At 46.2% G+C, this 16658-nt stretch overlaps 1 protein-coding gene across 1 annotated transcript in view; it reads right to left on the bottom strand.

Annotated features, from left to right (window-relative positions):
• LOC142250099 (uncharacterized) overlaps positions 1–16658 on the bottom strand; it is a 154035-nt gene that overhangs the window by 59409 nt on the left and 77968 nt on the right. The window contains exons 43-54 of the mRNA XM_075322164.1: positions 11413–11464; positions 11215–11281; positions 10905–11130; positions 8099–8150; positions 7901–7967; positions 7587–7812; positions 6719–6745; positions 4656–4707; positions 3936–4002; positions 3627–3855; positions 1201–1252; positions 1009–1075 (exon numbers count right to left, since the gene is read on the bottom strand). Of these exons, the coding sequence (XP_075178279.1) occupies positions 1009–1075; positions 1201–1252; positions 3627–3855; positions 3936–4002; positions 4656–4707; positions 6719–6745; positions 7587–7812; positions 7901–7967; positions 8099–8150; positions 10905–11130; positions 11215–11281; positions 11413–11464 (1184 nt within the window). The remainder of the gene's footprint in view (positions 1–1008; positions 1076–1200; positions 1253–3626; positions 3856–3935; positions 4003–4655; positions 4708–6718; positions 6746–7586; positions 7813–7900; positions 7968–8098; positions 8151–10904; positions 11131–11214; positions 11282–11412; positions 11465–16658) is intronic.

Below are 16658 nucleotides of genomic sequence, written 5' to 3'. Positions count from 1 at the left end.
CACAGGATAAATGTAAGCTGTGCCTTTGGGAGACAGAATAAACAAAATCAACAGCAGTTGAAGAATTGGCTTAATTACTATTTTTTATGCCATTCACTTCATGTTATAAGTGATTCGGAGGCTTCATTTTTCAGGTCAGTACAATTACAACAAAACCAGATTCATAGTTTTTTTTTAGGTTTGGCTACTATCACAATAAAATATGCTTTTCTACAAAATACAGGGTTTTCTTGCATCACCTAATTTTGAAGGGTATTTTTTTGAAATTTTTCTGCCAACAGGCATGTGAGGGCTTGATTTTGTTTTCATTGGTATCATTTTGGGCCAAATAATAAACAAGATGACGTTTTCAGAGCTACCATTTTTATTTACATATTACCTTCTGCTCGCATTTTATTCCACTTATTTTCAGCTGTATGATGAAAAGACAGTTTTAACTACACTTTTTTTTTTAATATTTTTACAATTTTTTTATAACTTTTTTTTATTTTTTTACCTAGTTTCTATATGGGACATTAACTTATTAATATGATCACGGCTATAATATATTGCAATGCACAAGCAATGCAAAACATTACACCTGTCAGTGCTGCACTGACAGAGGCCTCTTAGACCATGCTTCTGGCATGGTCTAACAGGCTTGCCATAAATGGCTGACCCGGATGTAATTGTGATAACCTTGGGTTGCCATGGCAACGGTCAGACCCCCCCCCACGTGATCAATTTGTGGGAAAGGGAGCACACTCCCTCTCCCAGCCTCCTAAATGCTGCGCTATTTAGGGGGTTAAAAAGCCAGGGGTGGCGCAAGGACTGTCCCTGTTTGTGACAGATGGAGCCTGGCTAGAACTTACCCTGAGCTCCCAGAAGCGAGAATGTGAGCACAGCCTCTGTGTCTGCATGATCCCCATGGCGTAAGTTTATGTCATTCTGCGGTAGCCCCCTCCTGACCATAAAGTAATGGTACGTCAAATGTCGTGAAGGGGTTAACTATTAATTACATGATCTCACCTGTGCAAAAGTTTTAGATCCCCAAACATTTTCCTTCTCTGTAAGGCAGCCCGAAGGACAAATAATCCTAAAAGAATAGATTTGTGACATAAAAACCCATTTTACACATAATCTCCAGCTTAATCAGATACATCCATACTAATAAATCACCAAAGTAATCAGATAGAGGTATAGGACTACACTAGAACTTACACATTGATTTGGGCAGGTAGCTGCATGGCTGTGTAGGCGCAGTGTCCACCAACTACAAAGAAAGAACATATTCAAGGGAAGTGTAAAGGGAGGAACAGTGGCTATAAGTACAGCACAGGCATAAGGTTGTCATTTTAGGTATATGGACAATGCAGATAGGAGGCTTGTCTACATTTTCACGATAACTGTAGCTAATGTTGCCTCATGGAGGAGAAAAAAATCATGCTTTATCAAACATCAATCAAAGGCTGAGGGGCTGGGTTAGCAGTCTGCCAACAGTTCCTGAGGTTTGTCCGTAACCACCTTTTGGATCACTCGGTGCTAATAGGTATATACTCTGTATCAACTCTGCTCTATTCTTCAAGCCACACATCCAAGCCCTCTTTACCTCCTGCTGACTGCAACTCAAAAATATTTCCCAGATTCGTGCATTCCTTAAGCAAGAATCAGCAAAAACACTAGTGCATGCCCTTATCATCTCCCGCCTCGACTACTGCAACCTCCTGCTCTGTGGCCTCCCTTCCAACACACTTGCACCCCTCCAATCTATCCTAAACTCGGCAGCCCAATTAACCCAACTCTACCCCCGCTATTCCCCAGCCTCTCCGCTCTGCCAATCCCTTCACTGGCTTCCAATTGCCAAAGACTTCCGTTCAAAACCCTAACCATGACATACAAAGTCATCCACAACCTGTCTCCTCCATACATCTGTGACCGAGTCTCCCGGTACTTACCTGCACGCAACCTCAGATCCTCACAAGATCTCCTTTTCTACTGCCCTGTTATCTCCTCTTCCCACAATCACATACAAGATTTCTCCCGTGCCTCCCTCATACTCTGGAACGCTCTACCTCAGCATATCAGACTCACCTACCGTGGAAAGCTTCAAAAGGAGCCTGATGACCCATCTCTTCCGATAAGCCTACAACCTACAATAACCCTCAGTCCAGTACACCGCTGCGCAACCAGCTCTGTCCTCACCTATTGTACCTTATTGTAATATTGAGAGATCCATATCCTTTCTGTACATTATTTAATTCAGATTCCTCACACAATATGAGGCTGATGGTTCCCTCTATATGTCATATATTGTGATTCTGCTATGCCATCTTTCAGGGTATTTTACATCCTTATTGTGATTATTTTGTCATAATACCACATTTATGGTGATTTTTCTTGCCTTAAAATCACAGTACCGTTTTGCTATAGAGGTTATTTTGTGTACGCTTAGGGGCTGTTGGAGATTTTTTCGACATCCCCTCTTTCTTGCACTTTTTTACCAGGGTCCGGACATGGTATTGTAGTACTCAGGGGTACATATTTCCATAGGGGTATACTTTAGGAGGCAGATGGCTGCTTTGTTTTTCAATTATTTTATTCATTCAGTTGTGTTTTGTATGCTCTGGACAAAATAAAATGTATACTTTTTTATATTTATTGGTGTGCGCATGTTTCTATTGAGGCCTTTTCCTCTCTTCCCCTCATCTACTGTATCCTCACCCATTCCCTGTAGACTGTGAGCCCTCGCGGGCAGGGTCCGCTCTCCTCCTGTACCCTCACCTATCCCTTGTAGACTGTGAGCCCTCGCGGGCAGGGTCCGCTCTCCTCCTGTACCCTCACCTATCCCCTGTAGACTGTGTGGCCTCGCGGGCAGGGTCCACGCTCCTCCTGTACCCTCACCTATCCCCTGTAGACTGTGAGCCCTCGCGGGCAGGGTCCGCTCTCCTCCTGTACCCTCACGTATCCCCTGTAGACTGTGAGCCCTCGCGGGCCGGGTCCGCTCTTCTCCTGTACCAGTCTGTTTTTGTAATGTTCATGATTGTTGTACTTGTTTTTATGGATACTATATTCACATGCATGATAGACAGAAGTTATCATAGGGGCGGCTGGTGGACTTTAATGGGTATGTTTTCTATCTGTTAACAACACAGAACATGTACAATACTTACAGACATATGATTGAGTTACAGAACTTGGCGAAGATGCACTTGTCTCTGCCCTGTTGAGCAGAGCACGGCAGAGACAAACATTATAGTGCGCATGCGTCAGCGCTCTTTGGCCTTTCCCCAGCATGCGCACTACAGTACTTTCCTCTGGCCTCAGCCCGGCAGCGAGAAGTGTGTCTGCCCCAGACAACGATGGAAAACACTGTGTGGATGGTGTAGAGGAGGACGACGGTGATTGTGAGAAGAGAGGAAGAGCTAGATCGAGACCAGCGATGCCCATTGGATCAGATCACCCCATAGGTGAGTAGAATAAAAGGTATTTTTTGTCTTATGCAGAGCGGCTTAGGAACATATATACCACACTCTAGAATTCTGTATATGAACACTATACGTGCTGGCCGCCCTACTTTATATGGGGAAAACCTGGTGACAGGTTCACTTTAATATTAATGGCGCCCTGTATGTCCTGACTGCACGCACCTGTCTTTGGTTGCTGATGAGAAGCTTTGGTAAAGTGATTGCTCTGGAATTCAGTTAAAGAGATGATAACAAATGATCCGGATGACCGGCCGCCACTTTTTGTTGTTATTCCATTTCTTGTAGAGGATTCGTACTTCTGCTGTCCTGGCTTCTTCATGGCTACTATTTTGCCCCCGTTCTTGTCATCAATTTGTCCAGTATGAATGGCAGCGGCACATACCGAGGACTCCTAGAGACGGAAAATATTGGGGAGATTATATATTTCTTAAAGTCTGACAAATATTTTGAAAATGTTAATAAATATCTCACCTGTGCAAAAGGTGCAGATCCCCAAACATTATCCTTCTGTGTAAGGCAACCCGGAGGACAAATCACACTAAAAGGGAAGTTGTAAAGTAATATAATATGTAGTGCACCTAGTAGCAGATGAATGAATATCCCTCTACATCCCCCTCTACATCCCCCTCTACATCCCCCTCTACATCCCCCTCTACATCCCCCTCTATATCCCCCTCTACTTCCCCCTCTACATCCCCCTCTACATCCCCCTCTACATCCCCCTCTACATCCCCCTCTACATCCCCCTCTACATCCCCCTCTACATCCCCCTCTACATCCCCCTCTACATCCCCCTCTACATCCCCCTCTACATCCCCCTCTACATCTCCCTCTACATCCCCCTCTACATCCCCCTCTACATCCCCCTCTACATCCCCCTCTACATCCCCCTCTACATCCCCCTCTACATCCCCCTCTACATCCCCCTCTACATCTCCCTCTACATCCCCCTCTACATCCCCCTCTACATCTCCCTCTACATCCCCCTCTACATCCCCCTCTACATCCCCCTCTACATCCCCCTCTACATCTCCCTCTACATCCCCCTCTACATCTCCCTCTATATCCCCCTCTATATCCCCCTCTATATCCCCCTCTATATCCCCCTCTATCTACACAATTTATACACCAAATAATCTACAGGATCCAACTAGTGATAATCTAATATATTAGGACTGTACCAGCTCTTACACGTTGACTTGTGCGGGCAGTTGCTGGGCCGTGTAAGCGCAGTTTCCACGAACTGAAAAAAGATGGAAAAATATTTCAGAGAATTTTAAGAGAAAGAAACATTTAAAGCTTAAATATAACCGTTTCATTATTACTCCTAATGATGCGGATACTTCTTGGCATTTGCAGCTCATTTTTTCTCCCAGCAGAATTAAATCCTTCTTGACTCCACGAGATCAGTTCGGCAACTCTCATTCATTAATAGTTATGATATGGGTTAGGCGTTTATAATAAGCTTAACCCACTCCTAACAAGACAATTCATTTTGTTACATTTTTGCTTTTTTTTTTTTTTACTCTATTAAGAGTCGTAACCTTTTTTCCTTCTACAGTTAAAATAACCGTACGAGAGCACAGAGCGGCTTTTTGTGGGACAAGCTGCAGTTTTCAATGACACAAGTCATTTATCCATATAATGTACTGGAAAAACGGTGAAAGGAAATGTAATTCTGCTGCTGTATTTTGGGCTTTGTTTTACATAGGCCTCATTGTATGTTACAAATAGCCTGGTTATCTGATTTTCCAGGTCAGTGTGATTACAATGATACTGAACCGTTATAGTTTTTTTTTTAAGAGGTGGAAATAAATTGAAAATTTGTAAAAAAAATAAATAAATAATTGTCTTTTGTGGTCACGTTATGAGACATTTTTATTATTTTGCCTGTTGATGGAGCTGTATGAGGGCTGGATTTTCTTGTGGGCAGCTGTTTTATTGACATTTTGGGGTATACACCATACAACATTTTGATCTAGTTTTTTGTAATTTTGTTTTGAGAAATGCAGCGATTGAAAAAAAAAGGCAATTCCGGTGGATTCATTTTTTCTCTATAAATTATTGACATGGTCTGATGTTTTAAAATATTTTGATACATAGAACTTTTATGGTTGCCAGAAATCAAATATATATATATCATATCTTTATTTTTACTTATATTTGCTGTATTCTGTGGGACTCACCCGGTCCATGGCTTACACAAACTTTTCTGTCTGGTTTTAAATAATTGATTTTAGCTGGATCCATTTTTTAACAATTGAGTCTATGGAAAATGGATCCGTTAACATGTTACATGAGCCCCAGGAGTCGCTGTGTTGACATAGCTGGAATGGCATTGGTGCAGAAAGTAAATTGCCTGTCCTTTGATGAAGCATCTGATAACTCTACTGATAAACTTCCAGATATATTATTCATGACATATAAGGGTATGTTCATTCTGCGCCTTTTGTGACATCAGAAGCATCAATTTTTCAAGCAGAAGACACTTCAGGAGACTCTCCTGTTGCCGGGCATTGTGTAATCCTAAAGTGACTTTTATCTGCATTTTTTGGGTTGTTTGAGTTGAGATGTTCAGTCTTTTCAGCTCTATGTTTAGCCTGTATTATTTGCACTATTTTGGACATTTTTAATGATATAAAGCATGCTTTTTGAATTTATAGAGGAATATAGAAATTGCTAGGTTTTTTTTTGAGCCAGGAACATTTTCCATTAAAGGAGGTTGGCCACTATATTTGCATTAACAGCCTATCCTTAGCATAGGTCATCAATGTGTGATCGGCTGGGGTCCGACACCCCGCATCCCTGCCAACCAGCTGTTCTCAGCGCAGGCAGCCGGTGGCCGGAAATGCTCAATTCTGCACCTGCCCTGTCAACTGACAGCAACTGTGGAACGTCCGCATCCTATTGACTGGAATGGGAGGTAAATTTACAGTATCCAGCAGCGGTTGCTATCAGAAGATGGGGCAATTCCGGAACTGAGCATTTCGAGCCCTAGGCTGCCGCCACCGAGAACAGCTGATCGGCGAGGGTGTCAGGTGTCAGACATTGATGACCTATTCTAAGGACAGGCCATCAATGTAAAAATAGTGGACAACCCCTTTAAATTCTTTTTCAAAGTAATGAGCGGTTTTCAATCACAGCGCAGTCCTGTATAATGAGATGTTACGGACCACAAAGACTTTATCTTTTTGATAATTGAGGCCTGTTTTGATTAAATTCTTTTGCTGTTTATAAAGAAACTGAACTTTTACCTTCTGGATTCAGATCCGACTGTACATCTGTTAAAATATGGAATTAACATGTTAGAGGGGTATTTTTTCCAGAAATAAACTTAGTTGCAGGACAAGTGATAGCTACAAGATCGGTAGGTTTCTAAAAACTGATTCTATGGAGCTACAGTGGATTGTCAAGCGCAATATTTGTCTATCTCCCAAAATCTTGTAGCCATGAAATAGAGCAGCAGTGCACATGCGCAACATCGCTCCACTCCTAAGGTGAGGGCACAAGCTCCTCATCCTGTTGATCGGTGTGGGGGGGGGGGGGTGTCGATGGTCAGTGCCACATTAGGATAGGCGATAACTACAAGACCATAGTGAATTATATCACTATTCCATTCACTAGATCACCAGTGTGCAACACCAACATTGGTTCCTCTTTCGATTGGGGCTCTTAACTTAAATTTCACTTTAAATTCTTTTTTTTCCCATAAGGGAAGGTTGGAGAAAACGTATACACAAAGTAAATCATGCAGCCATTACATTGCCTTTATTCCTCTAGTTTCTGGTGTGTGTGATATGTGCCCCATTCTGTTAAGTTGCACCTTTCTCTAAAGTCTATTTTATGAGTATTTGCCTGTGTTGGTTCATGTTCACCGCTGTGGCCAGAGTTTGGGGATTCCACATGTTTTTCGCTGGTTCATCATTTGTGACTTCTCGTAAAGTGGTTACATTTGTCACAAATGTTCTTCATCCCCGCCCCGGAGTGATTTCATGTATGACAAGTCTGTGCACAATTTTGGCGACATTTTATGACTCACAGACGTCTTATTGGGTAACAGTACAGCCCCAGTAAGAAGCTACTTATTATTAATGGCGCCCTGTGTGTCCTGTCTGCACGTACCCGTCTTTGGTTCCTGGTAAGACGTTTTGGTAAAGTGATTGCTCTGGAATTCACTTAGCGACATGAGAACAAATGATCCGGATGACCGGCCGCGACTTTTTGCTTTTATTCCATTTCTTGTAGAAGATCCGTACTTGTCCTGTCCTGGCTTCTTCATGGCTACTACTTTGCCCCCGTTGTTGTCAATCTTTCCACTATGAATGGCAGCGGCACATACCGAGGACTCCTAGAGATTGAAAATATTGTAGATATTATATGTATCTGAGACGAAAACAAATAAATATTTTTAGAACTTCAATGAATAAATATATCACCTGAGCAAAAGTTTCAGATCCCCAAACTTTATCCTTTTGTGTAAGGCAACCCGAAGGACAAGTAACACTAAATGAGGGAAGTTGTAAGATAATAATATGTAGCGTACCAAGTGGCAGATGTTCTATATACAATTTATGAAGCAAATAATCTACGGGATTAAACTAGTTATAATCTAATAGGACTCTACTAGTTCTTACACATTGATTGTTGCAGGTAGTTGGTTGGCCGTGTAATCACAATCTTCATAAACTAAAAAAAGAGGGAAACAATGTTAAGAGAATTGTAAATGAACGGACCAGTTCATTCTTACAAATATTATCAATCATTTTATTATGTATCTAAATGATGAGGGCAAAGAGTTTATTGACTTTTTGTTGGCAGTTTACTAATTTTGTTTTGTTGAGAAAAATAAAATTCTTCTTGACTTCACCAGATCAGTCAGACAATTTTCAATAGGATTGAGATCAGGGCTTTTTGATAGCCACTCCAAAAACATTGACTTTAATATCTAGAAATTGCTAGAGATTTTTTTCCAGTTAGAAATGCTTCCCATTAAAGAGGTTGGCCACTACTTTTACATTAATATCCTAGCCTTAGGATAGGTTTCAATGTGTGATTGGCTGGGGTCTGACACCCGGCACCATCGCCGACCAGCTGTTCTTGGCGCCAGAAGCAGATGGCCAGAAATGCTCAGTTCCACACCTGCACTTTCAACTGACAGCAATGATTGCATGTCCGCCTCATTGATTTGAATGGGAGGTGGATTTGCAGTCTCCATCAGTTGCTATTATCAAAACACGGGTCAGCTCTGGAATGGAGCATTTCCAGCCTCTTGCTGCCACCACCGAGAGCAAGTGATCAGCGGGGGTGCCAAGTGTCAGACCCCGGCGATCAGACATTGATGGCCTATTCTAAGGCGGGCTTTGCACATTACGACATCGCAAGCCGATGCTGTGATGTCGAGTGCGATAGTCCCCGCCCCGTCGCAGCTGCGATATCTTGTGATAGCTGGCGTAGAGAATATTATTGCTTCACCAGCTTCACATGCACTCACCTGCCCTGCGACCGTCGCTCTGGCCGGCGATCCGCCTCCTTCCTAAGGGGGCGGGTCGTGCGGCGTCATAGCGACGTCACACGACAGGCGATCAATAGCGGCGGAGGGGCGGAAATGAGCAGGATGTAAGCATCCCGCCCACCTCCTTCCTTCTCATTGCAGCCGGGAGGCAAGTAGGAGATATTCCTCGCTCCTGCGGCTTCATACACAGCGATGTGTGCTGCCGCAGGAACGAGGAACTACATCGTACCTGTTTCTTCACCGGCATTATGGAAATGTCGGAGAATACACCGATGATACTATAACGATGCTTTTGCGCTTGTTCATCGTATCAAAAAGGTTTTACACACTACGACATCGCAAGTGACGCCGGATGTGCGTCACTTTCGATTTGACCCCACCGACCTCGCACCTGCGATGTCGTAGTGTGCAAAGCCGCCCTAAGGTTAGGCCATCAATGTAAAAGTTGTTGACAACCTCTATAAATTCTACTACAAAGTAATGAGTGTTTTTCCAGTTAAAAAAAGCCTGAATGATGGACATGTTACTTCTTTTAAGCATCTGGTGTCTTTTGAAGTCTTGAAGGAGTTTAAAAAGCTCCATGGCCTGACCACAGCTCCAGGGCCTGACCACATGTACAGCAGGTATTTTTTTTACAAATGAATAGGTCCATTCTTTGGAGCATTTTGTCACTGATGTTTCCATACAAAAAAAATGCAGAAAAAGACAAATTCTGAACATACTCTAAAGTTTTTTTTAACACACTCTGCAGATGTATTACAGAAATCTCTGACACTAAACATTCATCCATCTGAATGTGGTTGTGTCCACGACGTGGTTTCTGCAGTGACTCATCTTTGGTAGCTGGTAACATTGCTGGAACATGGCAGCCACACGTAACAAGACCAGGCAGATTTGTGAGAACAGTTTACAAGAAATACTTGTGTGTGGGGCGTATAGCAAACACTCACAGCGCAGCCTGAACTGCCCCTGTACAATGAGAGGTTACGGACCACGAAGACTTTATCTTTTAGACCGTTTTGATAATCGAGGCCCCTTTTGTTTAAATTCTTTTGCTGTTTATAAAGAAACTGAATTTTTACCTTCTCCTGAATTCAGATCTAACTGAACATCTGTTAAAATATGGAATTAACATATTAGAGGGGTATTTTTTCCAGAAATAAACTTAGTTGCAGAATAAGTGATAGCTACTAGATCGGAGGGTTTCTAATAACTGACTATGGAGCTATTGCACAATATTTGTCAATTGTAGCCATGAAATAAAGCAGCAGTGCACATGCGCAACATCTCCTCCCCTCCTACGGTGAGGGCACAAGCTCCCCATTCTGTTGATCGGTGTGGGGGGGGGGGGGTCGATGGTCAGTCCCACATTGGTCTTGTAGTTATCCCCTTTTCTATAGTGAATTTTATCACTATTCCATTTACTAGATCACCAATGTGCACCGTCCTCTCCCGATTGGGGCTCATCATCTAAATTTCAATTTAGAATTTAAAATTCTTTTTTTTTCCCCTAAGGGAAGGTTGGAGGGAACTTATACACAAAGTAAAATCATGCAGCCATTACATTGCTTTTATTCCTCTAGTTTCTGGTGTGTGTGATATGTGCCCCATTCTTTAAAGTTGCACCTTTCTCTAAAGTCTATTTTATGAGTATTTGCCTGTGTTGGTTCATGTTCACCGCTGTGGCCAGAGTTTGGGGATTCCACATGTTTTTCGCTGGTTCATCATTTGTGACTTCTCGTAAAGTGGTTACATTTGTCACAAATGTTCTTCATCCCCGCCCCGGAGTGATTTCATGTATGACAATTCTATGCACAATTTTGGCGACATTTTATGACTCACAGACGTCTTATTGGGTAACAGTACAGCCCCAGTAAGAAGTTACTTATTATTATTAATGGCGCCTTGTGTGTCCTGTCTGCACGTACCCATCTTTGGTTCCTGGTAAGACGTTTTGGTAAAGTGACTGCTCTGGAATTCACTTAGCGACATGAGAACAAATGATCCGGATGACGGGCCGCGACTTTTTGCTTTTATTCCATTTCTTGTAGAAGATCCGTACTTCTCCTGTCCTGGCTTCTTCATGGCTACTACTTTGCCCCCGTTGTTGTCAATCTTTCCACTATGAATGGCAGCGGCACATACCGAGGACTCCTAGAGATTGAAAATATTGTAGATATTATATGTATCTGAGAGGAGAGCAGATATTTTTAGAACTTCAATAAATAAATATATCACCTGAGCAAAAGTTTCAGATCCCCAAACTTTATCCTTTTGTGTAAGGCAACCCGAAGGACAAATAACACTAAAAGAAGGAAGTTGTAAGATAATAATATGTAGCGTACGAAGTGGCAGATGTTCTACATACAATTTCTGAAGCAAATAATCTACGGGATTAAACTAGTTATAATCTCACAGGACTCTACTAGTTCTTACACATTGATTGTTGCAGGTAGTTGGTTGGCCGTGTAATCACAATCTTCATAAACTAAAAAAAGAGGGAAACAATGTTAAGAGAATTGTAAGTGAACGGACCAGTAAATTCTTACAAATAAAGAGAATTTTGTTTACTTACCGTAAATTCTTTTTCTTATAGTTCCGTATTGGGAGACCCAGACCTTGGGTGTTTAGCTTCTGCCTCCGGAGGACACACAAAGTACTACACTTAAAAGTGTAGCTCCTCCCTCTGAGCTTATACACCCCCTGGTGAGCCAGTCCCAGCCAGTTTAGTACAAAAGCTGAAGGAGAATAGCCACCCACAAGTAGAACAGAGCAAGAGCCGGAACAACCGGAGACTCTGTCCACAACAACAGCCGGTGATAACACGCGGAACAAGGAATTGCCAACAGGCAATAGGGAGGGTGCTGGGTCTCCCAATACGGAACTATAAGAAAAAGAATTTACGGTAAGTAAACAAAATTCCCTTTTTCTTTATCGTTCCTTTGGGAGACCCAGACCTTGGGACGTTCCAAAGCAGTCCCTGGGTGAGAATAAACAGAAAAACTAAGAAGTAGGCAGAACCTAACTTCACAAATGGGCGACAGCCGCCTGAAGGATGCGTCTGCCCAAGCTCGCATCTGCCGAAGCATGAGCATGCACTTGGTAGTGCTTCGAGAAGGTATGCAGGCTAGTCCAAGTGGCAGCCTGACAGACTTGTTGAGCCGTAGCCTGGTGCCAAAAAGCCCAAGAGGCACCGACAGCTCTGGTCGAGTGTGCCTTGATCCCCGGCGGGGGAGGCACCTGAGTAGGCGTCCGAAATGGTCGATCTAATCCAACGGGCTAAGGTCGGCTTAGAAGCAGGGAGGCCCTTGCGCCGACCTGTGGTTAGCACAAACAGAGAGGTGCACCGCCTAAGCGCAGCGGTGCAAGACACATAGATCCGGAGAGCACGCACCAGATCTAGAGTATGCAGCGCTTTTTCAAACCGATGAACAGGAGCCGGACAGAAGGAAGGTAGGGTAATGTCCTGGTTAAGGTGGAAAGGAGAGACCACCTTAGGAAGAAAGTCCGTAGTCGGACGGAGAACCACCTTGTCTTGATGAAAAACTAAAAAAGGTGACTCCGAAGAGAGCGCAGCCAAATCAGAGACTCTGAGGGAAGTTATGGCAACCAGAAAGGCCACCTTCTGAGAAAGACGATACAAAGAAACCTCCCTAAGAGGCTCAAAGGGGGGTTTCTGCAATACCGTGAGGACCAAGTTAAGGTCCCAGGGATCCAAGGGCCGCCGATAAGGCGGAAAGATGTGAGACGCGCCTTGCATGAAGGTACGGACCTGAGCCAGCCGAGCGAGACGCCGCTGGAACAGAACTGACAGAGCTGAGACTTGTCCCTTGAGAGAGTTGAGGGACAGTCCTAGCTGCAGACCGGACTGTAGAAAAGACAGAAGGGTCGGCAAGGAGAATGGCCAAGGAGGATGGTCGGTAGAGCGACACCAGGACAGGAAAATTTTCCAAGTCCTGTGATAGATCTTAGCGGAGGAAGACTTACGGGCCCGAGTCATAGTGGAGATGACTTCAGGAGGATACCAGAAGCCGTCAAAATCCAGGACTCAAGAGCCACGCCGTCAATTTGAGAGCCGCAGAATTCGGGCGGAAAAACGGACCTTGCGAGAGTAGGTCTGGACGGTCCGGGAGATGCCACGGCATCTCTACGGACAGATGGAGCAGGTCCGGATACCAAGCACGCCTGGGCCAGTCCGAAGCAATGAGGATGACTCGACAGCCCTCCATTCTGATCTTGCGCAGGACTCTGGGCAAGAGAGCTAGAGAGGGAAACACGTAGGACAGACGAAACTGGGACCAGTCTTGAACCAGAGCGTCCGCGGCGAAGGCCTGAGGATCTGGGAGCGAGCCATGTAAACAGGAACTTTGTTGTTGTGACGGGATGCCATTAGGTCCACGTCCGGAGTGCCCCATTTGCGGCAGATTGACTGAAACACTGCTGGGTGCAGTGCAGGGACCACTCGCCACCGTCCATGCTTTGACGGCTGTGATAATCTGCCTCCCAGTTTTCCACGCCTGGGATGTGGACTGCGGATATGGTGGACTTGGAGTCCTCCGCCCATTGAAGGATGCGTTGTACCTCCATCATTGCCAGGCGGCTGCGTGTCCCGCCTTGGTGATTGATGTAGGCAACCGCTGTCGCGTTGTCTGACTGGACTCGAATGTGCCTGCCCGCCAACAGGTGGTGAAAAGCTAGGAGAGCTAGAAGCACGGCTCTGGTTTCCAGCACATTGATTGGAAGGGCTGACTCGGACGGAGTCCTGCGCTCTGTGGTGGAGACATACCGCTCCCCAGCCGGATAGACTGGCATCCGTGGTGAGAATCACCCAGGACGGGGCCAGGAAGGAGCGCCCTTGGAACAGGGAGAGGGGCCGAAGCCACCACTGAAGAGAGCTCCTGGTCCGTGGCGACCGAGCCACCAACCTGTGTAAGGAGGAAGGCCGCTTGTCCCAACAGCGGAGAATGTCCAGCTGCAGGGGGCGCAGATGGAACTGGGCAAAGGGAACAGCCTCCATGGACGCCACCATTTGACCCAGCACCTGCATCAGACGCCTGAGGGTATAACGGCGGGGCCTCAGCAGAGAGCGCACCGCTAGCTGGAGTGACTGCTGTTTGACTAAGGGCAACTACACAAGTGCCGGCAAAGTCTCGAACTGCATCCCTAGGTACGTGAGACTCTGGGTCGGAGTCAGAGTGGATTTGGGAAGATTGACAAGCCACCCGAATTGGGCTAGAGTGGCGAGAGTGAGCGACACACTCCGCTGACAGTCTGCGCTGGATGAAGCCTTGACTAGAAGGTCGTCCAGGTAAAGAATCACTGCCAACCCCTGGAGGTGCAGAACCGCAATCACTGCTGCCATGACCTTGGTGAATACTCGAGGGGCCGTGGCTAACCCGAAGGGGAGAGCCACGAATTGGAAATGATCTTCTCCTATTGCAAAACGTAGCCAACGCTGATGTGAAACTGCAATTGGCACATGCAGATAGGCATCTCTGATGTCGATGGACGCCAGGAAATCCCCTTGGGTCATTGAGGCAATGACTGATCGCAGAGACTCCATGCGAAAGTGCCGCACCTGAACATGCTTGTTGAGAAGCTTGAGATCCAGGATGGGCCGGAAGGTACCGTCCTTTTTGGGAACTAGGAAGAGATTTGAGTAGAAACCTCTGAACCGTTCCCGGGCGGGAACTGGTACAATTACTCCATTGGCCACAAGGCTGCCACGGCCTGTGAGAAGGCGGCGGCCTTGGAGCAAGGGGGAGTTGAGAGAAAAAATCTGTTTGGCGGGCTGGAAGAGAATTCTATCCTGTAGCCGTGGGAGATGATATCTCTCACCCACTGATTGGAGACGTGTTGAAACCAAGCGTCGCCAAAGTGGGAGAGCCTGCCACCGACTAAGGACATTGCCGGAGCGGGCAGAGAGTCACGAAGAGGCTGCCTTAGTGGCAGCACCTCCTGCGGTCTTCTGTGGACGCGCTTTTGGGCGCCAGTTGGATTTCTGGTCCTTGGCTGAGTTAGCGGACGAGGCGGAGGGCTTAGAGGACGACCAGTTGGAGGAACGAAAGGAGCGAAACCTCGACTGATTCCTACCCTGGGCAGGTTTCCTGGTTTTGGTTTGTGGCATGGAAGTACTCTTCCCGCCAGTAGCTTCTTTAATAATTTCATCCAGCTGTTCTCCGAACAGCCGGGACCCAGCAAAAGGGAGCCCAGCAAGGTACTCCTTAGAAGAAGCATCTGCCTTCCACTCTCGAAGCCACAAGATCCTGCGGATAACGAGGGAATTAGCCGAAGCCACCGCAGTGCGGTGAGAAGCCTCCAGCATGGCAGACATGGCATAAGATGAAAAAGCTGAAGCTTGAGAAGTTAAGGCAACCATCTCGGGCATAGATTCCCTGGTGAGGGAATGCATCTCCTCTAGAGAAGCAGAGATGGCTTTGAGAGCCCACACTGCTGCAAAAGTTGGGGAAAACGCGGCCCCCGCCGCTTCATACACGGATTTGGCCAGAAGGTCAATCTGACGGTCAGTGGAATCCTTAAGGGAGGTGCCATCAGCCACCGACACAACGGTCCGGGCTGAGAGCGTAGACACCGGAGGGTCTACCTTTGGGGAATGAGCCCACTCCTTGACCACCTCAGGTGGAAAGGGGAAACGGTCATCAGAACCACGCTTTTGGAAGCGTTTGTCAGGACAGGCCCTGGGTTTGGTCACAGCGGCCTGAAAACTGGAGTGGTTAAAGAACACACTCTTTACTCTCTTAGGCGAGGTAAACTGGTGCTTTTCTGCCAGAGAGGGTTGCTCCTCTGATACTGGCGGATTGAGATCCAGTACAGAATTAATGGAAGCAATCAAGTCACTAAGATCTGAGTCACCCTCGGAAAGATCAATGGGGTACATGGAGTTAGCCTCCGAGCCTCCTGTAAAGGCATCCTCCTCGTCCTGCGAGTCAGCTCTTGAATCAGAGCCGCGGGATGAGGAGGGAGAGGAAACCCTGCGTCTCCTCTTAGGAGGACGGGGTCTGGGCCCTGATGAGGAATCCTCTGTGAGCTCCGGTGGACGGAGGTCAGAAGATAGAGATCCTAAGGGACCCTTAGCAGTAGAGGCACCCTGTGAAGGGGGCTGATGCATATTCATCAAAGTCCTGGACAGAAGTCCCATGGACTCAGCAAAAGACTGGGAGATAGACCTAGAAAAGGATTCTACCCAAGCCGGGGGTTCAGCCACAGGTGCAGGAGCAGCCTGAGAGACCACTGGGGGTGAGACTCCAGGCTATGGCACCGCCAAGTTAGAGCAGACATCACAATGTGGATAGGTGCTCGGTTCATGCAGCAGGAGCTTACATGCAGCGCATACAGTATAAAGCTTTGGAGCCTTGCTCCTCGTGTGAGACATGCTGCTGGAGTGGGGACTCTACAAAGAGAATGAACCCCAGAGAGTATATACAGAGGTCCACAACCAGAGACCGGCTGTGGCTTACCAGACCACTGGAAGCGGTGTTGTGTGCCCTCCAGATCCCGAAGCCCGGACCCCCAATGCACCTCAGCAGGGATGCAGAGTGCAGGCCAGCGCAGAGTGAACCCTGTCTGAGAAAATGGCCACCGGAGCGAAGAGAGGGGGCGGGACTTGGGGCGTTCCTGGAGGAGAGCGGGATCTGGAGGGCCATAGAGACCTACAGGGGAGG

The sequence above is a fragment of the Anomaloglossus baeobatrachus genome, chromosome 8, assembly GCF_048569485.1.
Source record: "Anomaloglossus baeobatrachus isolate aAnoBae1 chromosome 8, aAnoBae1.hap1, whole genome shotgun sequence".
NCBI classification, from domain to species: Eukaryota; Metazoa; Chordata; class Amphibia; order Anura; family Aromobatidae; genus Anomaloglossus; species Anomaloglossus baeobatrachus.
The sequence above is the reverse complement of the archived record's forward strand: the minus strand, read 5'-3'. Positions and strand labels throughout refer to the sequence as shown.